General features: G+C 44.9%; 1 protein-coding gene across 1 annotated transcript; it reads right to left on the bottom strand.

The window, feature by feature from the left end:
- Positions 1–21054: 21054 nt before the first annotated feature.
- LOC309452751 (olfactory receptor 14J1-like) lies at positions 21055–21969 on the bottom strand (the record flags this gene model as incomplete). The annotated part of the gene is made up of 1 exon (XM_082077414.1): positions 21055–21969. The coding sequence occupies one exon, from the start codon at positions 21967–21969 to the stop codon at positions 21055–21057; it is 915 nt and encodes a 304-aa protein (XP_081933540.1).
- Positions 21970–22296: the final 327 nt, after the last annotated feature.

Raw genomic sequence — 22296 nt, 5'->3', positions numbered from 1 at the left:
CACTCTGTGACTCTGTGACTTTGTGACACTGTGACTGTGACTGAGACTCTTCGACTGTTACACTGTGTCTCTATGACTCTGTGACTCCGTGACTTCGTGACACTGTCTCTGTGTCTTTCTGAGTCTGTGACTGTGACTCTGTGACTGTTATTGTGACTCTGTGACTATGTAACTATGAGTGAGACTCTATGATTGTGACTCTGTGACTCTGTGACTCTGATTCTGTGACTCTGTGACTGTTAATATGACTCTGTGACTCTGATTCTGTGACTCTGTGACTTTGTCACGCTGTTACTGTGACTGAGACTCTTTAACTGTCACACTGAGACTCTGTGACACTGTGACTCCGTGACTTTGAATTTCTGACTGTATGACTCTGTGACTGATTCTGTGACTCTGTGACTTTGTGACACTGTGACTGTGACTGACACTCTTTGACTGTGGCACTGTGTCTTTATGACTCAGTGAGTTATTGACTATGACACTGTGCCTGTGTGACTCTGTGACACAGTGACTGTGTCTGTGTGACTATGTGACTTTGTGACTGTGACTCTCTGACTGTCACTGTGACTATGTGATCTGTACGTTTTTAGGCTTACATTTTATAAGCCTACATTTTTAGGCCTACTTTTTCAGGCCTACTTTTTTAGAAGGTGAGGTTCGAACAGCGGTGACGCTTGAGTCATAGACACACAGTGTCACAGTCAGTGTCTCAGCCACAGTCAGTGTCACAAAGTCACAGAGTTAGAGTCACAGTCACAAAGTCACAGAGTCACATTCACAGTCACAGTGTCACATTCATAGTCTTAGTCATAGTTGCTTAGTACACAGAGTCACATCACAGTCACAGAGTCACAGACTCACAAAGACACACAGTCACAGAGTCACAGTCACTGGGTTTGTTCTTGGGGCTGGTTGTTCTGAGACCAAAGTTGTAGATCCCATTTCCTGAACATGGAGAGATTCCTTGGTTTATGTTTTTGCATTTATAGTAAAGACATTGTAGCATAAACTTGGAATTTGTTCTTATCTAGGCAGAGTCTCATTCTCAGTGTTTGACTGTGTCTATCATTTGGGTGAGGGGGGGATATAGCAGGTATTCGTAGGCCTCAAATCTGAGTTTTTTTGCACACTAAAGATTAAGACCAAATAAATATGAAAGAACGAAGTGGCAGTTCAATGAGTATGTGGAATCTCAGCAAGTTTTCAAGTGTCGTAAATATTTCCTAAAATATCGCAGTGCTTTCAAGATTACTTTAAAGCACTTAATGCAGTTTCTGGTAATTAAGACCTTTTATTTGGTTTCTTTTTGATCTGTTGCAGGGCTCCAAAATAACACAAAACCCTTGTAACTGCTTTCAAATGACATTTCTACTGCTATTTTCAGTCAATACGGCATATATTTTATGACATATTATGTATTTTGGTGCTTTCGTGGCTAAACATGGCAAAGACTTGATCACAGTGCTTGGGCTTCCACAAAGAAACACTCTTCTGAAGAGATTTTAGTTGTGTTTTCCTCAGATGACTAATTAGAGTGATTAGTCACCAAATACAAATGTAATTTTGGTGTGGTTTATTTTTCAGTTGCACTGAATGCACCTGGAGAGAAGAGTTTATGCATAAGAATAAATTTCCACATTCCTTAGGCAATCAGAACATAAAGTTTGATGTTCAAGCTTTAGAATCTGGTTTCACTGCTGCTTGTTGGTTCTGGATGCTTTATTTAACTTCTGATCACCTTTATTTCTCCTTCTAGAAGTCAAAAGGAGCCAGTGAGCGGAACATCAAAAGCAGTATGTAAAAACATAATCTCACCATTTTTCCTACACACCATGCTGAATTTTAACCAACGCAGCCTTGCATGAATTTTCCAAGCATTAACATAATGTATTTTGCAGTAAATGTTTAAAATATTGGACTCAACAAGGTAAAAAGTGAGTCACGCCGTTGTTGTGAGGACAGCTCTGTGCAGCTCCGTGCTTCCTTGTTGTGCCCTTAAGTACTTGGGGATTTGTTCCTAAAACTGTGTAATTGCAGTGATTTTGTTGGGGCCCCTCTGAGTAAAAAAAAAGTCTTTAATAGATTGCTGTGAATTTAAATATCATTGCTACACAACTATGAATTTACATTTGGGAAAGGTGTGGTGTTTTTCTTCAGGTTTGCAAACACTGTTATTCTGCTACTAAAATATTGTATAAATGAGAAACACAAGGAAACACTTGACTGGTTTGGATCTGGATTTGCCTCTTTTGTCGAATACTATGTGTCGCTCACTTGGTTTTTATATTTTGTCTTTATTTTAACGTAAATTGCATTTATTGTATTGCAACTAAAACAGATGAGTTTTTATTTCTTGAAAACAGTTATTTTTCTCTCTCTCTCTCTTTTTTTTTTTTTTTTTTTTTTACTAGCATGTGTATCAACACAAAGTCGGTCTTCATAAATACAGTTTATTTGGCTTTTTTCCATGTTTCTGTATGTATTTCAAAGCAGAAGTTAGTCTGATAGGAATAAATCACTGGAAAGCTCGTCCATAATTGTGGAACAGTAAGACAACAACATTTGAATTTGTTACAGCTTTGTTGTGCTGCTGTCCCGCTGTCCCGCTGTTACTACGCTCTGTCTTGAATGTACAATTGAACATGTGTCTAACTTTTTGTGAACAGATCAATGACTCTCCTGCATCTCTTTCTCTGGCACACCTTATTAAGGTATTACAGTAGAATATAAGGTATAAATTCTTGTCAAATACTTTAATACTTTCTGGAAGAGAAAAGGAAAAAAAAAACAACCAAACCAAATCTGAGAGGAAAAAAACTGGGGAGAGTGACAGCTTTGAAATAATGTAATTATTTTTCTGTGTTGTGCTTTCTTAAGGTCCAAGTCTTCCTGTAGTGCTTTATCTTACCCTAGAAGTTCGTATACCCACTGCAAGTCACGATCAGGCTCTTCCTGCACTCGCTGCAGCTCTCGATCACGGAGTCGTTCCCGTTCCCATTCCTACTCGCCATTGCTGCCATCTTCAAGAAGACGCAAAGGGAAGAGTCATAACTATCATTCTAGGTCAAGGTTGTGTGTTGATCACCAGTCATGGTCAAGGTGTTCTTAAAGGACATGAAGCGAGATGAGGCCAGCCCCATCGCTGAGGAACTGGCAAAAGATCTCCGGCCCCTATTTGACTCTGTCAGACCCTGTCAGGCTCTTTCAGCTTTTTCATGCTCTGTCAGGTCCTGTTGGGCTCTGTCAGGCTTTGAAAGGACCTGTCAGGCTCTGTCGGGCCCTGCTGGGCTCTGTCAAGCCTTGTCAGGCTCTCTCGGTCTTTGTTGGGCTCTATCAGGCTCTGTTGAGCACTGTCTGGCTCTTTCTGGCCCTGTTGAACTTAGTCAGGATCTGTCAAGCCTTGTCAGGCTCTGTCGGGCTCTGTCAAGCTATGTTGGGCTCTGTCAAGCTATGTCGGACTCTGTCGGGCTGTGTCAGGCTCTGTCAGCTTTGTTGGGCCCTGTCCAGCTTTGAGGCTTTGTACAGGCCCTGCCAGGCTTTGTCAGGTGTTGTCAGGCTCTCTCAGGCTCTATCGGGCTCTGTCAGGCTCTGTTGAATTCTCTTGGGCTTTTTTGGGCCCTGTCAGGCGCTATGGGGTTTGGTCGGGCTCTGCTGGGCTTTGTCAGTCTCTGTCGGTCTTTGTTGGTCTTTGTTGGGCTCTGTCGGGTTTCTTTACAAGCTTTGTTGGGTTTTGTTGGGCCCTGTCAGTCACTGTTAGGCTTTGTCGGGCTCTGCTGGGCTTTGTCAGTCTCTGTCGGTCTTTGTTGGGCTTTGTCAGGCTCTATCTGGCTCTATCAGACTTTGTCTGGCTCTGTCAGGCCCTGTTGGTCTCTTTCAGGTTTCATTGGGCTTTCTTCAGCTCTGTTGGGCTTTACCAGGCCCTGTCGGGCTCTGTCAGGCTCTGTTGGGCTTTGTCAGATTTTTCTGGGCTCTGTCGGGCTCTACAGGTCTTTGTCGGACTTTATTGGGCTTTGTCGGTCTTTGTCAGGCCCTGTCAATCTCTTTTGGTCTCTTTCGGCAAAGCTCAACACAGCCCAAGAAACCTTAGACTGACAGAGCGTGACAGAGCCCGACAGAGCCAGACAGAGCCTGACAAAGACCAACAAAGCCCGACAGAGCCTGACAAAACCCACAGAGCCCAATAAAGCCTGACAAAGACCTATAGAGCCTTACAGATCCCAAAGAAGTCTGACAAAGCTCGACAGGACTTGACCAAGCCTGACAAATCCCAATAAAGCCCGACAGAGCCCCCAAAAGCCGAACAGAGCCCGACAAAGCCTAGCAGAGACCAACAAAGCCCAGTAGAGACCAACAAAGCTCAAACAAGACCAATAGAGCCTGACAGAGGCTGACAGAGGCCAACAGAGCCTGACAGGGCTGGACAAAGGGCAGCAGAGCCCAACAAAGCCCAACAAAGCCCCAAAGAGACCATCAGAGCCTGACAGCCAGGCAAAGGCTGACAGGGCTGGACAGAGCCCGACAAAGCCCAATAAAGACCGAGAGAGCCTGACAAAGCACAACAGGGCCTGACAAAGCTTCAGAAAGCCCCACAAAGCCCCATGGAGCCTGACAGAGCTTGAAAAAACTGGACAGAGCCTGACAGGGCCCAACAGTGCCTGATAGAGCTCAAGAGAGCTCAACAAGGCCTGACAAAGCCTGACAGACCCCAACAAGGCCCAACAAAGCCAGACAAAGCCCGACAGGGCCTGACAGGGCCTGACAGAGCCCAACCAATCCTGAAAGCACCCAACAAAGCCTGAAAGCACCCGGAAGACCCCAATAGAGTCCAAGAGGACATGAAAAAGCCCGACAGAGCTTGACAGAGTCTGACAGGGCCCAATAGAGCCCAACAGAGACTGACAGAGTTTCACAGAGCCTGACAGGGCCCAAAGAACCTGATCGTGACTTGCAGTGGGTATATGAACTTCTAGGGTAAGACAAAGCACTACAGGGAGACCTGGACCTTGAAAAAACACAACACAGAAAAAATAATTACATTATTTCAAAGCAGGCACTCTCCCCAGTTTTTTTTCCTCTCAGATTTGGTTTGGTTAGGGTTTTTTTTATCTTCCAGACAACAAGTCCCAAGGGCTATAGTGCAGTATCAAATAGCAAGAAAACATGATTTAGCCTGCAGACAGTCACTCCTGATTTTAAAATGCTAGTCTAGTCTATTTAACTTTACTACTTATTTGGCAATTTGTAGAGGATGCAAAGCACTTGTACTGCAATCGTATATACTATTTAATCCTATGTACTATTTAATCCTCCATACTGTTTAATCAACACTTCCAGCCAGATGTCCCTGCAAAATCTTGCACATACTTTGAGCTCTGACGAGGAACAGTGACCACATGTTGATCAAATCACCTCTAAAAGCTTCTAAACTCAGTTTCTAGAAATATGACAGATCCTGGCACCATGACTAATAGAGAGCTCTTCAGACTCCTGCCCAAGGGATTTGGGGGATAGAAAACATCAGCTGCCCTGATTCTTTTTTTTTTTTTTTTTTTTTTTTTCCCCACAAGCTTTCCCTTTATTATTTTTTGAAGAGTCATTTCACATTATTCCCCATATGTTCATTAGCATCATTCCTCCTCTAAATGTCCTTCACCAATTGAAAATTTCTTTACAAACAAGTCTGATGTTTTAATTCCTAAGTTAACCATGTCAGCAAAAGACCAGTGGAAGTCACCAGTCTGCAGTCCAGGTTAAAATCTCTCTGGGTATCCATGTGAGAGAAATGAAAAATGAAATGAGGACAGTTTCTCTGACCATATTTGAGCTGTAAATCACACAGGAAACTCCTGTCACTGCAAACCCTGAAGTCAACCAATCCACCCAATGACAGAGATGTGGAATGGAACTCCTCTGGCTTCTTCTAGACAATCTTCTTCTCCATTACAGACATATAAAGCAGTTACTTGGAAAATGAATACGTACACTCCTTTGGACTCCTTTCCTATTCCATCAATTCCTGGGAACAGGCTAAAAAGATTTGTGCTGTTACAAAAAGAAATCCAGACATCTCTCATTGTAAGACCCACACTTGCAATGACATTTCACTGATTACTTTAACTAGCAAAAGCTTTTAATCCTCTCCTTTTGCCAAGCATAAGGGCTGCAAGGCAAGGCAAGGCAAGGCTAGGCTGCAGGACGTTTATTTGCTTTACATTTTCTACCACATCCACCTTCAGAGGAGGAGGAAAGCCATCAGACCTTATGGATTAGGCCCAAACAAAAACCCCAGCTACTTGAGACACTTAGACTAAACCTAAAATGCAAAGATCTCTCCATAAAGATGATTTTTATACTGTACTTCCACAATCTGCTGGCAGTACAAAAAAATAAGCTGCAGATCTCCTTAGGCTGAGTCATGGTGGTTTGGTGCAGGGATCATGCATATCATGGGAATAGTTCACCATTTCTGCTCTGGTTTTCAGTGTATTACACCAAAACACCCACCTGATGACCTCATTTCAACAGCAAAGGCAGCACTTTGCAAAATTCAGCTTCTTTGGGGAACTGAGAAATTGCTGAGCTGACACCAAGTCCTGCAGTGTCCCTGTCACCTGCAGAGTCACCGCATCCTCTCCACGGTAGCGGGCATTGTGACAAAGGTTCTATGTCAGCTGGCTGTGGCAGCCGAGCGCCCCCTAGGGGAGGGGGAGCCTGTGAGCCCCGGGCCTGTCACTGCCTGCTGTCCCTGCTGTCACCAGCCAGGCCTCTGAAAACTGGCCAAACCATCCCCAGACTTGGGGCCAAAGTGGCCCAATGTCTCCAAGAGAAAAGTCGGGAAGAAAGATATGGGACAGAGGGAGAAAGCGAAGGGAGCAGCAGAAAGGGAAGGAAGAATAAAAAGTAGTGTTGGGCTGCAGGACTGAAATGGAGGATTTGAAAGAAAAGAGGCAGGAAGCAGGAGAGTGAGAGAAAAGGAAAGAAGAGAGGAAAGAAGAGACATGCAGCCAGAGGAGTGTGCAGGGGTTTTGATAGATAAATAATTGTTGCTGAATTAGTCTGGCTCAAAGGAATCTCAAGGCCACTTCCAGAAGCTGAGAACAAAATCTGCTGTGAGAAAGAGGGGCGTCCTCAGTCAGCGGGGTCCTGGTGTGGCGTGAATCATCGGACGTATCCTCAGTGAGACTCCAGCACATGGACAGCCCATGACACTCATTTAGCGAATCCATGCTTGGAGCATGGACACGTGATTAGAATATAGTTGCATATATAAGGAGCCTTGTTTCTAATATCAGTCCTTTTACTGATTCGTATCTGCCTTTACTGCCTTCTACCCCTCTAACTCCTACAAAAGAGCAGAAGGAGTCGCCGGATAAGAACTGGGCAAAAGAACTGTGTGAAAGATCAGATCAGCTATTAGCGAGTGAATCCAACAGTCAGCAATGCAGTCATGCTGATTGTGACGGGAAAGGGGATGTGCTTGGGGACTCAGGTTATACGAATAATTATGATGCTAGAAAGTATTGGCGAGAATGTGCACGGTTCCGAACCCCCCTGTTACTAATGATTCTCCAGCACCCTTCAAGTCCGTGTTATCTGATGACTCAGAAGAGGATGAGGGTTTGAAGCATTTTTCTTGAAAAGTTAAGTATGTGTACGAGTTGCCCCGAGATCAGATAAGAACCATGAAAAACTCAAGCAAAATTAGACCTATCCAATGTAACAGCTATAGATCATTTAGGACAGATCGATGGCGATTCGTTGAAAGGGGGGGGCAGGTATCCCACAACTCCTGGAAGAGACACTAATTGACACACCACAACTACAGGCATGATTAGTTTCTGAAATCCTGAGGCAGTCAACAGATCTTGCATACCAAACCAGGAGAGAGGTGTCTGAAACCAACAAAGCAGCCAAATCATTTGCAGCTATTAATCAGGGTCCCAATGAGAATTACATGCAATTTATTGACCATCTTCAAGAGGCCATCAGTAAGCAGGTCGAAAACTTAGAAGTTAAGGAAGCACTAGTGTTGAGATTAGCAGTAGAGAATGCTAATGTTTGCTATCAACATGTTATTTGCGAGTTTTACAGTACATTTTATGTGCTCCTGTGTACTGCCTCTCTGAAAATCAAGCAGCTTGTCAGGAATGTGAGTTAATTGTTTTACTAGTTGTTTTTAAGTGCGCCATAAAACCTTCTCCCCGTTTTTCCCATTCACGCTGCAAGCAGCCCTGTGCCTTCCTCCCCTCCTCCCTCCCTCCTCTCCTCAAGGTTTTTACTTGCAAGATGGGGTCAGGAATGATTGTTTCCAGTTGTGTTCCTAAAAAATCGGTATTGGGAGGTGTTTTAAAACTTAGGAAAGCACTTGGAATTATAAGGAAGGAAGATCTTGTTAAATATTGAAATCAGTGTTGGCTGCTGTATAAGTTAGATGATTGGGAAAAGTGTCCGGAGAATAGAATCTTGATATATAACACTTTGTTGCAATTAATGTTGTTTTTAAGGCCAGAAGACCAGGACAAAATAAATCTCTACAAGAAATCATTTCAGACAGTTTTACAGGCGGAACGGTTTGAACTTCAACAAGCTGAGAGAGAATTAGCTGATAACACACAGGTCAGAAAACTTGTTAAAATCTGTAAGATGCTTTCCTTATTAACCTGTTTTCTTTGTGGGTATCTGTTTAAGCATGTTGCAATTTTGGTAGGTCTTTGCTGTATGGTACGATAAGTTCACAGTCTGTTAAATCATGAGAATCCGTTGACTCAAAATGTGCATTTTGTGATAATTCAGAAGATCATGAGCAATTTAGTTCTTTACTGCGTGAACGTGATGGTAAAATTTTGCGTGTAGTAGCTGTTATTTTTCTCTCCAGCATGCTACCTTCATTCCGGCATTCAGACTTGCGCAACTCTGTGACAGGCTGTGTCTCATCTCGATGTGCTGGATTTGGCTTTTCCATATGCACACCATCTAAAGAATCCTGGTTTTGGAATAACAGCTGTAGCGCACCAGATCAGACAGTAAAAAACAAAACAAAACAAAACAAAACAGAAAAAGAAAAAAAAGGCCTTGCCCAGTCCAGCTCGCTGCGGCGGCAGGGGGGCGGGTGCCAATTGGGCTCCAGCGCGCACAGACTTTTTTTGTCGGGGAGACCCAGAGGTACCTCCACCTGGCTGAGCAGCAAGCGGCCCAAAGGTGCAATGCAAAAATTGAGATATTGTCTTAAATTAGTGTGACTGTGATCTATCTGCATATTTGAACTGGGTATTTAGTTTTCACATCTGAGCTCAGTATTTTAGTTTGCATATTCATATTTGGTACCAAAAGAATCTTGTTTGGGGAGATAATTACAAAATGGGAACTGGTTCCAGTACTAAAATTCCACCTTGCCCCCCGCTAGGATGCATCCTTACACATTATAGTAATTGCTTGTATTGTTAGAAAAGCATTTAAATTTTAAAATGCTATGATAGATGTGAATTTGGAAGAGGTTGTATTTAAAAGTTGCTAGAATATTAACTGATTTGGATCTAGGAAAACAGAATAATGGATTTATGTTTATTATACTGGTTTATACTGTTTTTTGACATCTCTAAATTGTAAAAGGTAAATGGAGCTAAGGACTGTAAGTATTGCTGAGCTACTTGAAATTGCATATAAAGTGTATTATGGTTGGAATGAAATGGGAAAACAAAAGAGCAAAATATCCCAGGCCTGTGTGCAGCTCATTGTAACTGAGAAATTTCCCAGAGCCTCCCACTTCGTACCAGCCATTATGCCAGCTGCGTGACCTTGGTTATCTCTAAACTGCAGCAAGAAGAGAAAGAAAAACAAAAATGGAAAAACCTGGCTGCCTGCTTTTAAAGCAGTGAAAGGGGGGGCTCTCTCCCCCCACTGCAGCGATGTAATGCTGAATGGAGCAGTCCGAGGGTGAAGTTTAAAGGCATCCTTAGTAGACCCATAGTTCTAATGAAACTGGAAAATTAAACCAAAAATTTGTTGATAGACTTCTTAGTAAATTCACCATGCTAGTTTTTGAGGTCATGGGAGAGAACAGAAGAAAGGCCATTTTTTGAGACCAATGGAATGCCAAATATGGAACAAAGTTTTAATACATGAATTCTTATGGTTGCCAGAAAGTCCTATACCTCTCTTAGGTTAAGATTTGTTAAGTAAATTGTAAGCTCCAATAACGTTTTCTGAGAATTCTGTTTAGTTGCATGGCCTACAAGAAGCTGCTTGGATGGCGCAGATCTGCTTGCTGCAAGTGAGAAATCTCCAAGGAAATTTCAAATGCTGTATTTCCACTAATATTAACAGCCAATGTTTCGATAAAGCAAATACTACACTGAGAAATCTGAAACAGGACTTCGATCTGGTAAGGGAAAACAATATCCAATATATATGACAGCAAAATGGAGTTAGAAACTTAGAGGAATAAATTTATGACAACCTTACAGGCTAACTGCATTCAATTGGACTTGCAGATTTGTCTATGAAACAACCTGTGGCTATTGTGGGACAGTATGATGAGAATGCTAACAGACTGATATACCAGTTGTCACTCTAATCAAGAGAATGCAGGGAATGAATTTAAGTCTTAATAGGCCATGATCCTTTTGTCATATATGTACCATTTGTGAAATTTAATTCTGATTTTTTTATTTTGTGATCTATGTCTCTATAAATTGCACTAGATGGTTTTCTTCACAGCACAGCTTTTGGCACACATAAATGTAAATTGCTGCAGAACCTGCAAGTCTTTAACATCAGGTCATAGGCCATACTTGTATTTGGTCTGATCCTACATACTTACAAAGTTTTTGTTGATGGTTCTGGGAAGTCTCATAAAGTTGTAGTGGTTTGGTGTGGAGATAACAATTGGCATCATTCTGTACAAATTATTGAAGGTTCAACCCAATTAGCAGAACTTGGCACAGCTTTAAATTACTTAGAGCTTTTTAAATTTGATTTGTGATTTTGAGTACGTAGTCAAGATCCAGCACACGTATCTTGTTCTGAACTTTTTTTGTTTGTATGTTTGTTTGCTTTTTTTAAAAAAAAAAAAAAGGGGGGGGGGGGGAAGTAGGGGAAACACCACAAAACCAATTGTCAAAAACATTGTATGTGATGAAATACTTTGCAAGTATGACCCAAAACCATGCTAAATCAGAAAGAACCTACATTAGTTATGGTCAAGTCACTAGTCAATGGAAAAGGCCTCATCAATTGATAACCTGGGGAAAAGGTTATGTTTGTGTCAATACAGGCCGAGGATTGAAGTGGATTCAACAAAGATTCAACAGATGCACAGGAGGGAGATAAGTTGTGAGGACTGTTTCACATGTAAACCATGGATCCCAATTCAGTGTTACAGATGCTCGCAGACCTGGTGATCTAGAAGCCTATTAGCAAGCAGGTGGTGTACCTTCTGTGGAGAATGGCAATTTGAACAATCAGTGAGAGATCTGAAAGGGTGATATTATGATTAGATATTTAATGCATAGAAAAGGTAAAATTATGAGATATCCCTACCATAGTAATCTAAGTTTAGCAGCTGATAAGTTTTAGAAGGGATATTAAGGTTAAGCTATTGATCTTTTAAATAGGTTAAGATAACTTTTAAGATATTAATTCAATTATTAGCATATACTGATGGTATTAAGTATGTTACCCTATAAACTGCGCAGTTATAGATCTTTTAGGAATTTAAGAGAATATATTGTATTAACTTGTCTGATTATTTTTAATCTATTAATATAGTGTGTTAATAAGGTTGTCATAATAGAATTAAGGTTTTAAAAATAGGCAGGTAGTTGTTTGATCGTATTAAGTAAGGTTTAACTGTATTATATGTAATTGTCATTATGTTGTTAATCACGTGTTCTGCGTTGCAGTATATATCAAAAATGATGCACCGTGCACTTAAAGGGGCCTGACTAATTCAAGAACAGAAAGGGGGAAGTGTGGAGGGGTATTGATAGATAAAGATCTGTTACTGAATTAGTCAGGCTCAAAGAAATCTCAAGGCCGCTTCGAGGAGCTGAGAACAGAATCTGCTGTGAGAAAGAGGGGCGTTCCTCAATCAGCGGGGTCCTCGCGTGGCGTGAATCATCAGACATATCAACAGTGAGATTCCAGCGCACGGACAGCCCACGATACTAATTTAGCGAATCCATGCTTGGAGCATGGACGCGTGATTAGAATATAGTTGCGTATATAAGGAGACTTGTTTCTGTAATAAATGGCTTTAGCGTGATTCACATTGAATCAAATTGTTTTGCTGAGTCCTTTATCACTCCAACAGTGCTGGACACTGAACAGGCTCCCCAGGGAGGTGTCACGGCCCCAACCTGACAGTGTTCAAGAAGAGACTGGACAACAGCCTCAGACACACGGTATGACCTGTGGGGTGTCCTGTGCAGGGACAGGAGTTGGACTCCATGATCCTCGTGGGTCCTTCCAACTCAGAACATTCTAAGATTCTATGAAACACTAGGTCAAAAGTCCCTGTTTTCATTGTTCAGATGAGTTGTAAACATACACATCATGTGCATGTCCAGTGTGTGCATGTGGTGAGATGAACCCAAGGGAGCACAAATGCTATCAGCTATTCCTTGGGGTTCCATAAAGGTCAGTGGGACAGAGATGGTGTTCAGGGGTCTCTTCCAACCTGTGTTATTGTAGGATTCCATGAATCTTTTCCATGGAGAGCTCTTTCACGTCACAATAGACAGAGGAAGAAGAAAACAAAGAGGCAGAAGCAGAGATGTAAAATCTGGGGGTGTTGATTGACAGCAGCTGAACATGAGCCAGTGTGTGCCCAGGTGGCCAAAAAGGCCAATGGCCTCCTGGCTTGTATCAAGAATAGACTAGTGGACAGAAATAGGGCAGTTATCGTCCCCTTGTATTTGATGCTGGTGAGGCCACAACTCAAATCCTCAGTTCAGTTTTGGGCTCCTCACTATTGCAAAAGCCTTGAGGTGCCTTTGGCTCTGTACAAGACACAAGGATTCTTTCTTAATGCTGGAGGCTTTGGTAGGAGAGAAATCTAGAGAACCTTTTCTATAAATGGAGGGAAAAAGAAAGCGAATGAAAGATGTAGAGTGAAGAAAATGTGTTCTTGCAACTTTAAACATCAAACACTGTTGGTGTTGTAATTCTTCTTTCTTTCTTTTGAATACTTTAAATATCAGTGTTTTCCCATTAGATCAAAATGAGACTTTTCAGGATGTGCATTAAGAAGGAGAGGAGAACTTCTGATCCTCCACTACATTTGCCTTCTCAGCACTCTCTCTGTTATCTGTGCATCTCATCTCCCTCATCCTCCAGGTATTTCCTCCTGCCCTGACTAAACTGACCATATCTGAAGTCCCATTTCCAGCAGCTGATCTGCACACAAGCACTTGCGATTGCTCTCTGGGTTTCCCTTCCTCTTACTGTTTGATCACTCAGACACTCGTCAACAATCCAGTTGCTGCTTTCAGCTTCAAGGAGTTAAAAGATTCCTTGTCTTTCAGTAGTCTGTCTAATTCTGTCTTTACCCAACTCTTTTATTGTGTTTATTTAATAATTTCCTTTCTGTCTAAAACATTTCTTGCATGGTTCTGACTTGGAGAAGGTGAACCTCAGTGGTGGCAGCTTGTCCTTGGTGTACAGTTGAGGAGTGTGTTTACTTTTAATCATGACTCTTATCAGTTGTATTTTGTTTGTTCAAGGGTAAAGCAAAGTCCCTCTTTGCTGTGTGCACTTGGGTCTCCAAGGAGAGCAGGTGGGAGCTGGTGCAAAGGAGCTGGCACATCCAGCTGCAGACTGCAGTGAAGTCTGGCGTGAGGAAAAGGGATGCAAGTCCCAGGGGGCCAATGAGAGAAACGATGGGGTTGGGGAGGTGAGGAGCAAGGTTGTCCACACGGTGTGAGACCTCAAGGGACAGCTTCTCCAGCCAGTCCAGACCTCCTTAGGAGAGACCCTGGATCAACATCAGACAATGCTGCAATCACACCTTCTCCAAACTGAAAAGTATTAAAATACACCCTTTACAATAGAAAGACTTTTTTATCAGAAGCTTTTTGAAATCTTTCTCCATAATTACACAAAGAAAACTCTCTAATTAACTATACAAGATTGGAAGGACATTACAAGAAGACACATGGTTTGTTAGGGCTTTCTTGAGTGTAATGAGCCCCATGGTGCATTTGGTGCTGAGTCCTTGAACATTACTCAGGTGCTGAGAGGAGATTGCACAAACCTTTCCAGAAGTCAAAGCCAGAAGAAAAAAGTACTAAGTTCCTTGAAGTATTAATGAGTTCCACTGAGGGCAAGTACCAGCAGAGCCTCCCCAGGGACTCGTTAGAGCAGAGAATTGGAGGCCATGATGGCAGATAAACAAAGGGAAACGTGCAGGCAGCTGAGGTGCTGAGAAAACCCTGGTTTTGTCTGATGAAGCAGAGAGGCCAAGGCCTGACCCCCAGCCCCTGGGAAGGCAGATCCTGTCCCTCACACATTGCTCAGGGCTCTTCCTGGGGCAGGGGATGTGGGCTGTGTGGTGCTGAATGAAGGACAATGGTGTGACAGTTCCCAGCCTTCCTGGGGGTGTGCAGGAGGCCATGGGGTGCTCCAGTGCCTGAGGACAACATGTCTCCTCACAGGCCTTGGTGTCAGAGGCGATGGCCATAGCCAAGGGGACAAAGACTTGGGTTCTCTTGGTGACATCCAGCCTTGCCAGTGTCCTTTGCCATCTCCACAACAGGTTGTCCTACACTGTCCCTCAGCTGCTTCTGTTTCCATGCAGGCTGTAGACACCCATCTCGCTTCCTCCCCTTGCTCTCACACTGGTATTTCCATACATTGACTGATGTGTCTCCACTCTGTTCCCTGAAAGACAAGTACATGGACTGATCTCCTGCTCCTTCTGGATGATTTCTCGTACCACAGCACTGCCCTTTGAGTGACATTTCTTCCTCCTCATGTCCAGTCTCCACGTTTTAAGCTGTGATGTGTGGCACTGTTTCTCTGCTGTAGAAAGAAGGACCCTGAAAACTACTGACCTGTCAGTCTCTTACCTGTGCCTGGGAAGATGATGGAACAGATCCTCCTAGAAGCTGTGCTAAGGAACAGAGAATGGTGACTCAACCACTTCCCTCGGCAGCCTGTTCCACTGCTTCACAACCCTTTCCATGATGAAATGTTTCCTAATATCAATTCTGAACTTTCTCTGGTACAAGCTGAGTCCATTTCCTCTCATCCTCTCACTTGCTACTCAGCAGAAGACCAACACCCTCCATGCTACAACATCTTTTCAGATAGTTGTAGAGAGCGAAAAGGTCTCCTCTCAGCCTCCTTTTCTCCAGGATAAACAGCCTCAGAACCCCCAACTGCTCCTCAGCAGACTTGTGCTCCAGACCCTCAACAGCCTTGTCCCCCTCCTCTGCACTCACTCCAACACCCCAAGGTCTTTCCTATAGTGAGGGGCCCAAAACTGAACCAAGGATTTCAGTTGTGGCCTCACCAGTGCCGAGTACAAGGGGATGATCGCTGCTCCGGTTCTGCCCACTACACTATTCTTGATGCACATCAAGCCATTGGCCTTTTTGGCAACCTGGGCACATGCTGGCTCATGTTCAGCTGCTGTCAATCAAGAAGCCCAGGTCCTTTTCCACCAGGCAGCTTTCCAGCTACTCTTCCCCAAGCCTTTAGTGTTGCAGGGGATTGTTATGACCAAAGTGCAGGACCTGACACTTGGCCTTGTTAAACCTCAGACAAACGGCCTCAGCCTAATGAAGCAGCAGCTCCAGATCCCTCTGTAGAGCCTTCATACCCTCCAGCAGATCAACACTCCCACCCAATTTGGTGTCATCTGAAAACATAGTCAGGGTGCACCCGATCCCCTCATCCAGATCATTGATAAAGAGATGACAGAGAACTGGCTGCAATATTGAGCCCCGGGGACACCACCCATGATGGGCCACCAACTGGATTTGGCTCCATTCACCACAACTCTTTGGGCCCAGCCCTCCAGACAGTTCTTGATCCATCACAGATTCACCATCCAGGCCATGAGCTGCAGCTTCTCCAGGAGATGCTGTGGGATACGGTGTCAAAGGCTTTACTGCAGTCTAAGGACACAACACCCACAGCCTGTGTGGCAGATTCACTCCCCACGACAGACTTTCCCTCATCTGCTCAACCAGTCACCTTGTCACAGAAGGAGATCAGGGTGGTCAAGCAGGACCTGCCTTTCACAAAGCCGTGCTGATTGGGCCCAATTGCTCGTCTTGTATGTGTGTGTCCTCACAGTCCTTTCCCAGCCGTGTTCCTGATGTTGGCCTATCCCCTGCAGAGGCAGAAGTGACCTCACAGTGCCCTCCACAGCCATTGGCTTCCTAACTGGACTATGGGTTCCTGAGACACAAGTGACCACATGGCATCGTACCCACATCACCCTCCTTGTGGTCCAGTGTGTGAGCAGATCAAACTAAGCTGCTTTCATCAAATGTATCTGATAGATTTCCTATCAAGGGTTTGAGTGGAGAAACATTCCTCAGCGGAGCTGCTGCACTTACTCTGGGGCATTTTACATCTCTGCTTCTGCCTCTTCATTTTTTTTCTCTTCTTCCTCTGTCTATTCTGACGTGAAAGAGCGCTCCAAGGAAAAGATTCATGGAATCCTACAATAACACAGGTTGGAAGAGACCCCTGAACACCATCTCTGTCCCACTGACTTTTATGGCACCCCAAGGAATAGCTGATGACATTTTCACTCCCTTGGGTTCATCTCACCACATGCACACAGTGGACATGCACATGATGTGTATGTTTACAACTCATCTGCACAATGAAAACAGGGACTTTTAACCTAGTGTTTCATAGAATCATAAAATCATATCATGTCCTGAATTGGAAAGGATTCACAAGGATCTTCAAGTCCAACTCCTGTCCCTGCACAGGACACCCCACAGGTCACCCTGTGTGTCTGCGGACGTTGTCCAGTCTCTCCTTGAACACTGTCAGGTTGGGGCCGTGACACTTCCGTGGGGAGCCTGTTCAGTGTCCAGCACCTCTGGGTGAAGAACCTTTTCCTCAGGTCCTACCTGACCCTCCCCTGGCATATCTACTGCCATTCCCTTGGGTTCTGTCATGGGTCACCAGTGAGAAGAGATCAATAACTTCTCTTCCTTCTCCCCTTGTGAGGAAGCTGTAGCCACCATGAGTTCTCCTTTGAGTCTTTTCTTCAGCTCCGATGCTCAGAAACCCCTTGGTTTGCTTTCTGAAGCAGAAAGGAGAAGCCATGAGCTCCAGGCAATGGGAAGGGGGATCCTCTCCCTCACACACGGCTCAGGGCTCTTCCTGGGACTGTGGGATGTGAGTGTGCAAGGCCCAGGGAAGGACAACACTGGGACAACAACTACCAGCTTTCCCATGGGGCTGCAAGGAGGCACCGAGGCCCCAGTGCCATGAGGACATGACATGTCTTCTCCTGGGCCTCAGTGGCAGAGACAACTGCCATGGCCAAGGGGACAGAGACCTGGGTTCTGTGGGTCCCTTGCAGCCTTTACAGTGCCTTTTGCCATCTCCACCACAGGGTGTTCTACACGGTCCACAAAGCTGTGGGCTGATCCAGCCCCCTTTGGGTGATCTCCTGACCACAGCACTGCCTTTCCAGTGACATTTCTTCCTCTTGATATCCAGTCCTCACCTTCCAAGTTGCACTCTCTTTCCTGGTTCTTCTCACTATCAAGGAAAGCTCGGCCATCTCATAAACTGCCCTTCAAACAGGGAATCCAATCACCACAAGGCTACTTGTGCTTTTTTACCTGTCAGAAGACAAGTAACCTCACCATGATCTTCTAAATCCCAGCACTGCTGCTGGCCTTTCAGCTTCTCTGACAGACACAACCATGTCCCTGCTGCTGTCTCATCATGTTCTTAGGTGGGATGGACATGACAACCCGTCTCCAAGGGCTCTTTCTGGGTAGGGCCTGTGGGCACTTTGGCAGAGGTTCTTTCCCAGCCATGTCCCTGCTGCTGGGCTGTCACCTCCAGAGAAAGAACTAATGTCACTGTCCCCTTCACAGCCAAAGTCTTTGAACTCAATTATGAGTTTGTGAGACACAAGTGACCTCATAATCCCACACCCATCCGTCACCCTCCTTATGGGCCAGGACCTGACTAGATAAAACTATGCTTGTTCTGTCAAATTGATCAAATTTATTTCCTACTAAAAACCTGAGCGGAGAAGCATTCTGTAAGGGAACGTGAAATGTTGACATCTTTTCTATGTCCTCTCCCGCCTCTTTTATTTTTTTATTTTTTCCTTCTTCCTGGTTGCTAATTGCAAATTCACTAACTGAAGTGCAAAGCCAATCCCACACCCAGAGATGAGATCTTGTTTATTCCAGAGTTGTGCAAGTCTGGATGCTGGAATAAAACCAGCACAACAGATAGAGAAGGAACATCTATTATATCCAAAATCTTATCACTACATTCAGACCCTCCTGGCACTCCTAAAGAAGCAAGTGTTTACACATTGGTATATTGGTTACATAATCATTTTATCACCACGCATGCTTGTTGAGAGAGGGTCCCTGGCTGACCCCAGTCTCCCATCCTAGGGATGCATACGAGCGCATAAGGAGCAAAGTTCAGCTAAAGGACACTTTATGTAGCAGTCTTGAGACAGATGTTAAAACAAGACTCAGCTAATTGTGCAGGCTCCAGAGTGTCTGCGCTGCAAGGACAGTATTCTTTGCAGGTTCTGATTAAGTGTTTTAAAAGTCACTTTTATCTTTGTTATTGGAGCAAACTGACCAAAACTGAGAGGGTTTACATATTTTAGGTTAGCAATTTCAGGCAGGATTCATTCTTTTAGCTGGTAAGGACTACATCTTCTGTCTTCAAACACCTCTCCAAGGTAAAGACTCATTGAATCATAGAATAAGTCAGGTTTGAAGAGAGCCCTGAACATCACCTTGTCTCACTCTTCTTCTCAAGGCAGGGGGTACCAGGTGAGGTTGTTCTGGGCCTCTGCCCAGCGTTGCATCCACAAAGGAATTGAAAATGTGCTCCGTAACATGATGCAGGGGGAGAATAAAGCCGTTCAACAGTGTTGGCCCAAGTACTCATCACTAAGGGATGCCGCTAGAAACTGGCTAAACAGAGGACTTTGTACCACTGATGATATTTGGCCTTGGACACAGCCAACTTCCCACCCATCAGAACATCCACATCTTCATCCCAGATCTCCCCAAGATGCTCTAAGGCCACCACAGGAGACCATGTCTGGGGCCTTGCAAAACTCCATGTACACAACATACCTTTCTTTCCCCTGCCCATTTGGGTTCAACAATGCCTTCCTTGTCCTTCTGCTGCCTGGAGATGGGTGCAGAAGAATGTGGTCCAGCCCCCTCCCAGGGACAGACATAGGCTGACCAGCCTATCATTCTCCCAGGTGTCCTTCCTGCCATTCCTGAAGAAGGGTTTGACGTCTGACTGTCTGAGGGACCTCTGAACCTCTCTGATCACTCTGACATTTTGAGACCACAATCCAGAATTTCCCACAGGGAAAGAGGGGCAGGTGTAGGACTGTGTAGAACAGCGTATGATGGGGATGGCAAAGGTGATGGAGCAAATAAGGACACTTGCAATGAGCCTGTCCAAGGCAGCTGAGATGAATCTCAATGGGCCACTGGGGTTTGTCCTTGGAGTCACACACAGAAATATCAGGATTCTGTCAGACATCCACATCTGAGCTGGCCCTGTGGACTCTTAAAACACATTGGCATAATCAGGAACAGACATTTTCCCATTTACACACAGAGGCTGGAGTCACAGTGTCTCTCTGGCCTCCTGTTCCTATTCCCAAAGGATGGGAGGCACCTCAGCCCCATGGTGTGTCACCATGTTCTGCATTCATCTTTGATGTCCCTCATCATCAGGAATGGACATTGGTTCAAGGAAGCACATCTCAGTGCTGCTTTCTTGTAGTTTCCTATGGGATATTAGTCCCAACATGATGTGATGTCAATGAACTGTCTGTCTCACAGGTCTTCAAGGAACCCCAAGGAATAGCTGATAATGTTTGTGCTGACTCACATTCATCTTACCTCACATACATGATGTACATGCTCACATCTTATCTGTACAATGAGAACATGAATCTCTGACCTACTCATTCAGTGTAATTCCATGGAGGGACAAAGATGTCTGAGTTGGTATGAGAGGCCAGTGCTGGAAATGGTGGTTGTGAGGGGCCAGTCCATGGTGATTGACCTGAGGCTCCTTCTATGGGGTGTCCAGTGCACAGGGGCACAGCCCAGCCCCTGCTCTGCTGGTCCTGCAGGTCTCTGGCAGGAGGCCTGGCTGTGAGAGGACACTGCTGTGTGCCAGCCCTGAACACACACACTTTTCAACTGTACTCTGGTGTTTACTCTGTGGCCACTTTCTTGGGCATATTCTTGACAGAAATTTTAAGAAGTCCAAAGTCTTCTGACACTGTCCTAAGAAGATCGCTGTTCTTTATAGAATTACTTTTACAAAGACCATCTCTGTCACAGCAGTGCCCATTGCCTGTCCCTGCCTGCGCTCACAGGACTGACACACAGCAGGACGGTGACCAAGCTGCCAGAGCACTCAGGCCTTACACCAACACAAGGGATGAGAAGGAGAGTGTGGGAGTGGAACCAGAACAGCTCTGGAAGAACAAGCGCTGTTGCTCCCTGGCAGTGCTGCCGGGATGGACTCTTTTACCCTTCACCCATCACAGAAACTGTCCCTGCAACTCCAAAAGGCCTTGCAGGAAGGATATAGTGAAAATCAAGTCACTACAGGACCCTTTACTTTGTTTAAATACACACAGATCATGGCTCCTCATTTACACAATGAGGGGTTATAAAAGAAAAGCAGACAGTGGTTTAGAAAGGGGATGACAACATCATCAGAATAAAAAATGCCAACAACAACAGCAAATACAGATGACAAACTGGACCTGTAACAAGTTACATTACAACTTCTATGTAGAAGCAGATGAGCAGTTTCTTGCTTCAGAAAACACTAAGATATGAGTTTCCACAGAGCATCCTTGAGCTCCTGGTTTCTCATGCTGTAGATAAGGGGGTTCACTGCTGGAGGCACCACCGAGTACAGAACAGACACCAGCAGGTCCAAGGATGGGGAGGATATAGAGGGGGGCTTCAGGTGGGCAAACATGGCAGTGCTGACAAATAGGGAGACCACGGCCAAGTGAGGGGGGCAGGTGGAAAAGGCTTTGTGCCGTCCCTGCTCAGAGGGGATCCTCAGCACGGCCCTCAAGATCTGCACATAGGACACCACAATGAACACAAAACACACAAATCCTAAACAGACACTAACCACAATAAGCCCAGGTTCCCTGAGGTAGGAGTGTGAGCAGGAGAGCTTGAGGATCTTGGGGATTTCACAGAAGAACTGGCCCAGGGCATTGCCCTTGCACAGGGGCAGTGAAAATGTATTGGCCGTGTGCAGCAGAGAATAGAGAAACCCAGTGGCCCAGGCAGCTGCTGCCATGTGGACACAAGCTCTGCTGCCCAGGAGGGTCCCGTAGTGCAGGGGTTTGCAGATGGCAACATAGCGGTAGTACGACATGATGGTGAGAAGATAAAATTCTGCTGAAGCTAAAAAGACAAACAGAAAGATCTGTGCAGCACATCCTGCATAGGAAATGACCCTGGTATCCCACAGAGAGTTGGCCATGGACTTGGGGAGAATGTTGGAGATACAGCCCAGGTCGAGGAGGGCGAGGTTGAGCAGGAAGAAGTACATGGGGGTGTGGAGGTGCTGGTCCCAGGCTATGGTGGTGATGATGAGGCCGTTGCCCAGGAGGGCAGCCAGGTAGATGCCCAGGAAGAGCCAGAAGTGCAAGAGCTGCAGCTCCCGTGTGTCTGCGAATGCCAGGAGGAGGAACTGGGTGATGGAGCTGCTGTTGGGCATTTGCTGCCTGTGGGCATGAGGACCTGTGCAAGGAGGAAAGGACAGTGACAAGTTAGGGGAGACTTCTCTGAGGAAAATAAACATGCTGTTTCTCATGGAAAAGCCCGTCCCTGGTGGATGGATGTTTCAGCTCATTCTCTCTTTCTACCAGCTGAGAAAAACAGTTCATCACAGTTTAAAATGCAGCTTGGGCATCAGGTTTCCATGAGCACACAAATCTGGGTCAAGACTTCCTGTGTTGGTGTCAGAACAAGAACGGCCCCACATTCTCATCCCAACTCCAGAGAGCAAGAGCACCATGGACAGGTGGAGAAACAGGGAAGAACA

The sequence above is a fragment of the Streptopelia decaocto genome (genome assembly GCF_964273445.1).
Source record: "Streptopelia decaocto genome assembly, contig: HAP1_SCAFFOLD_129, whole genome shotgun sequence".
NCBI lineage: Eukaryota > Metazoa > Chordata > Aves > Columbiformes > Columbidae > Streptopelia > Streptopelia decaocto.
Note: the sequence above shows the minus strand (reverse complement) of the source record. Positions and strands in the feature narration are given on the sequence as shown.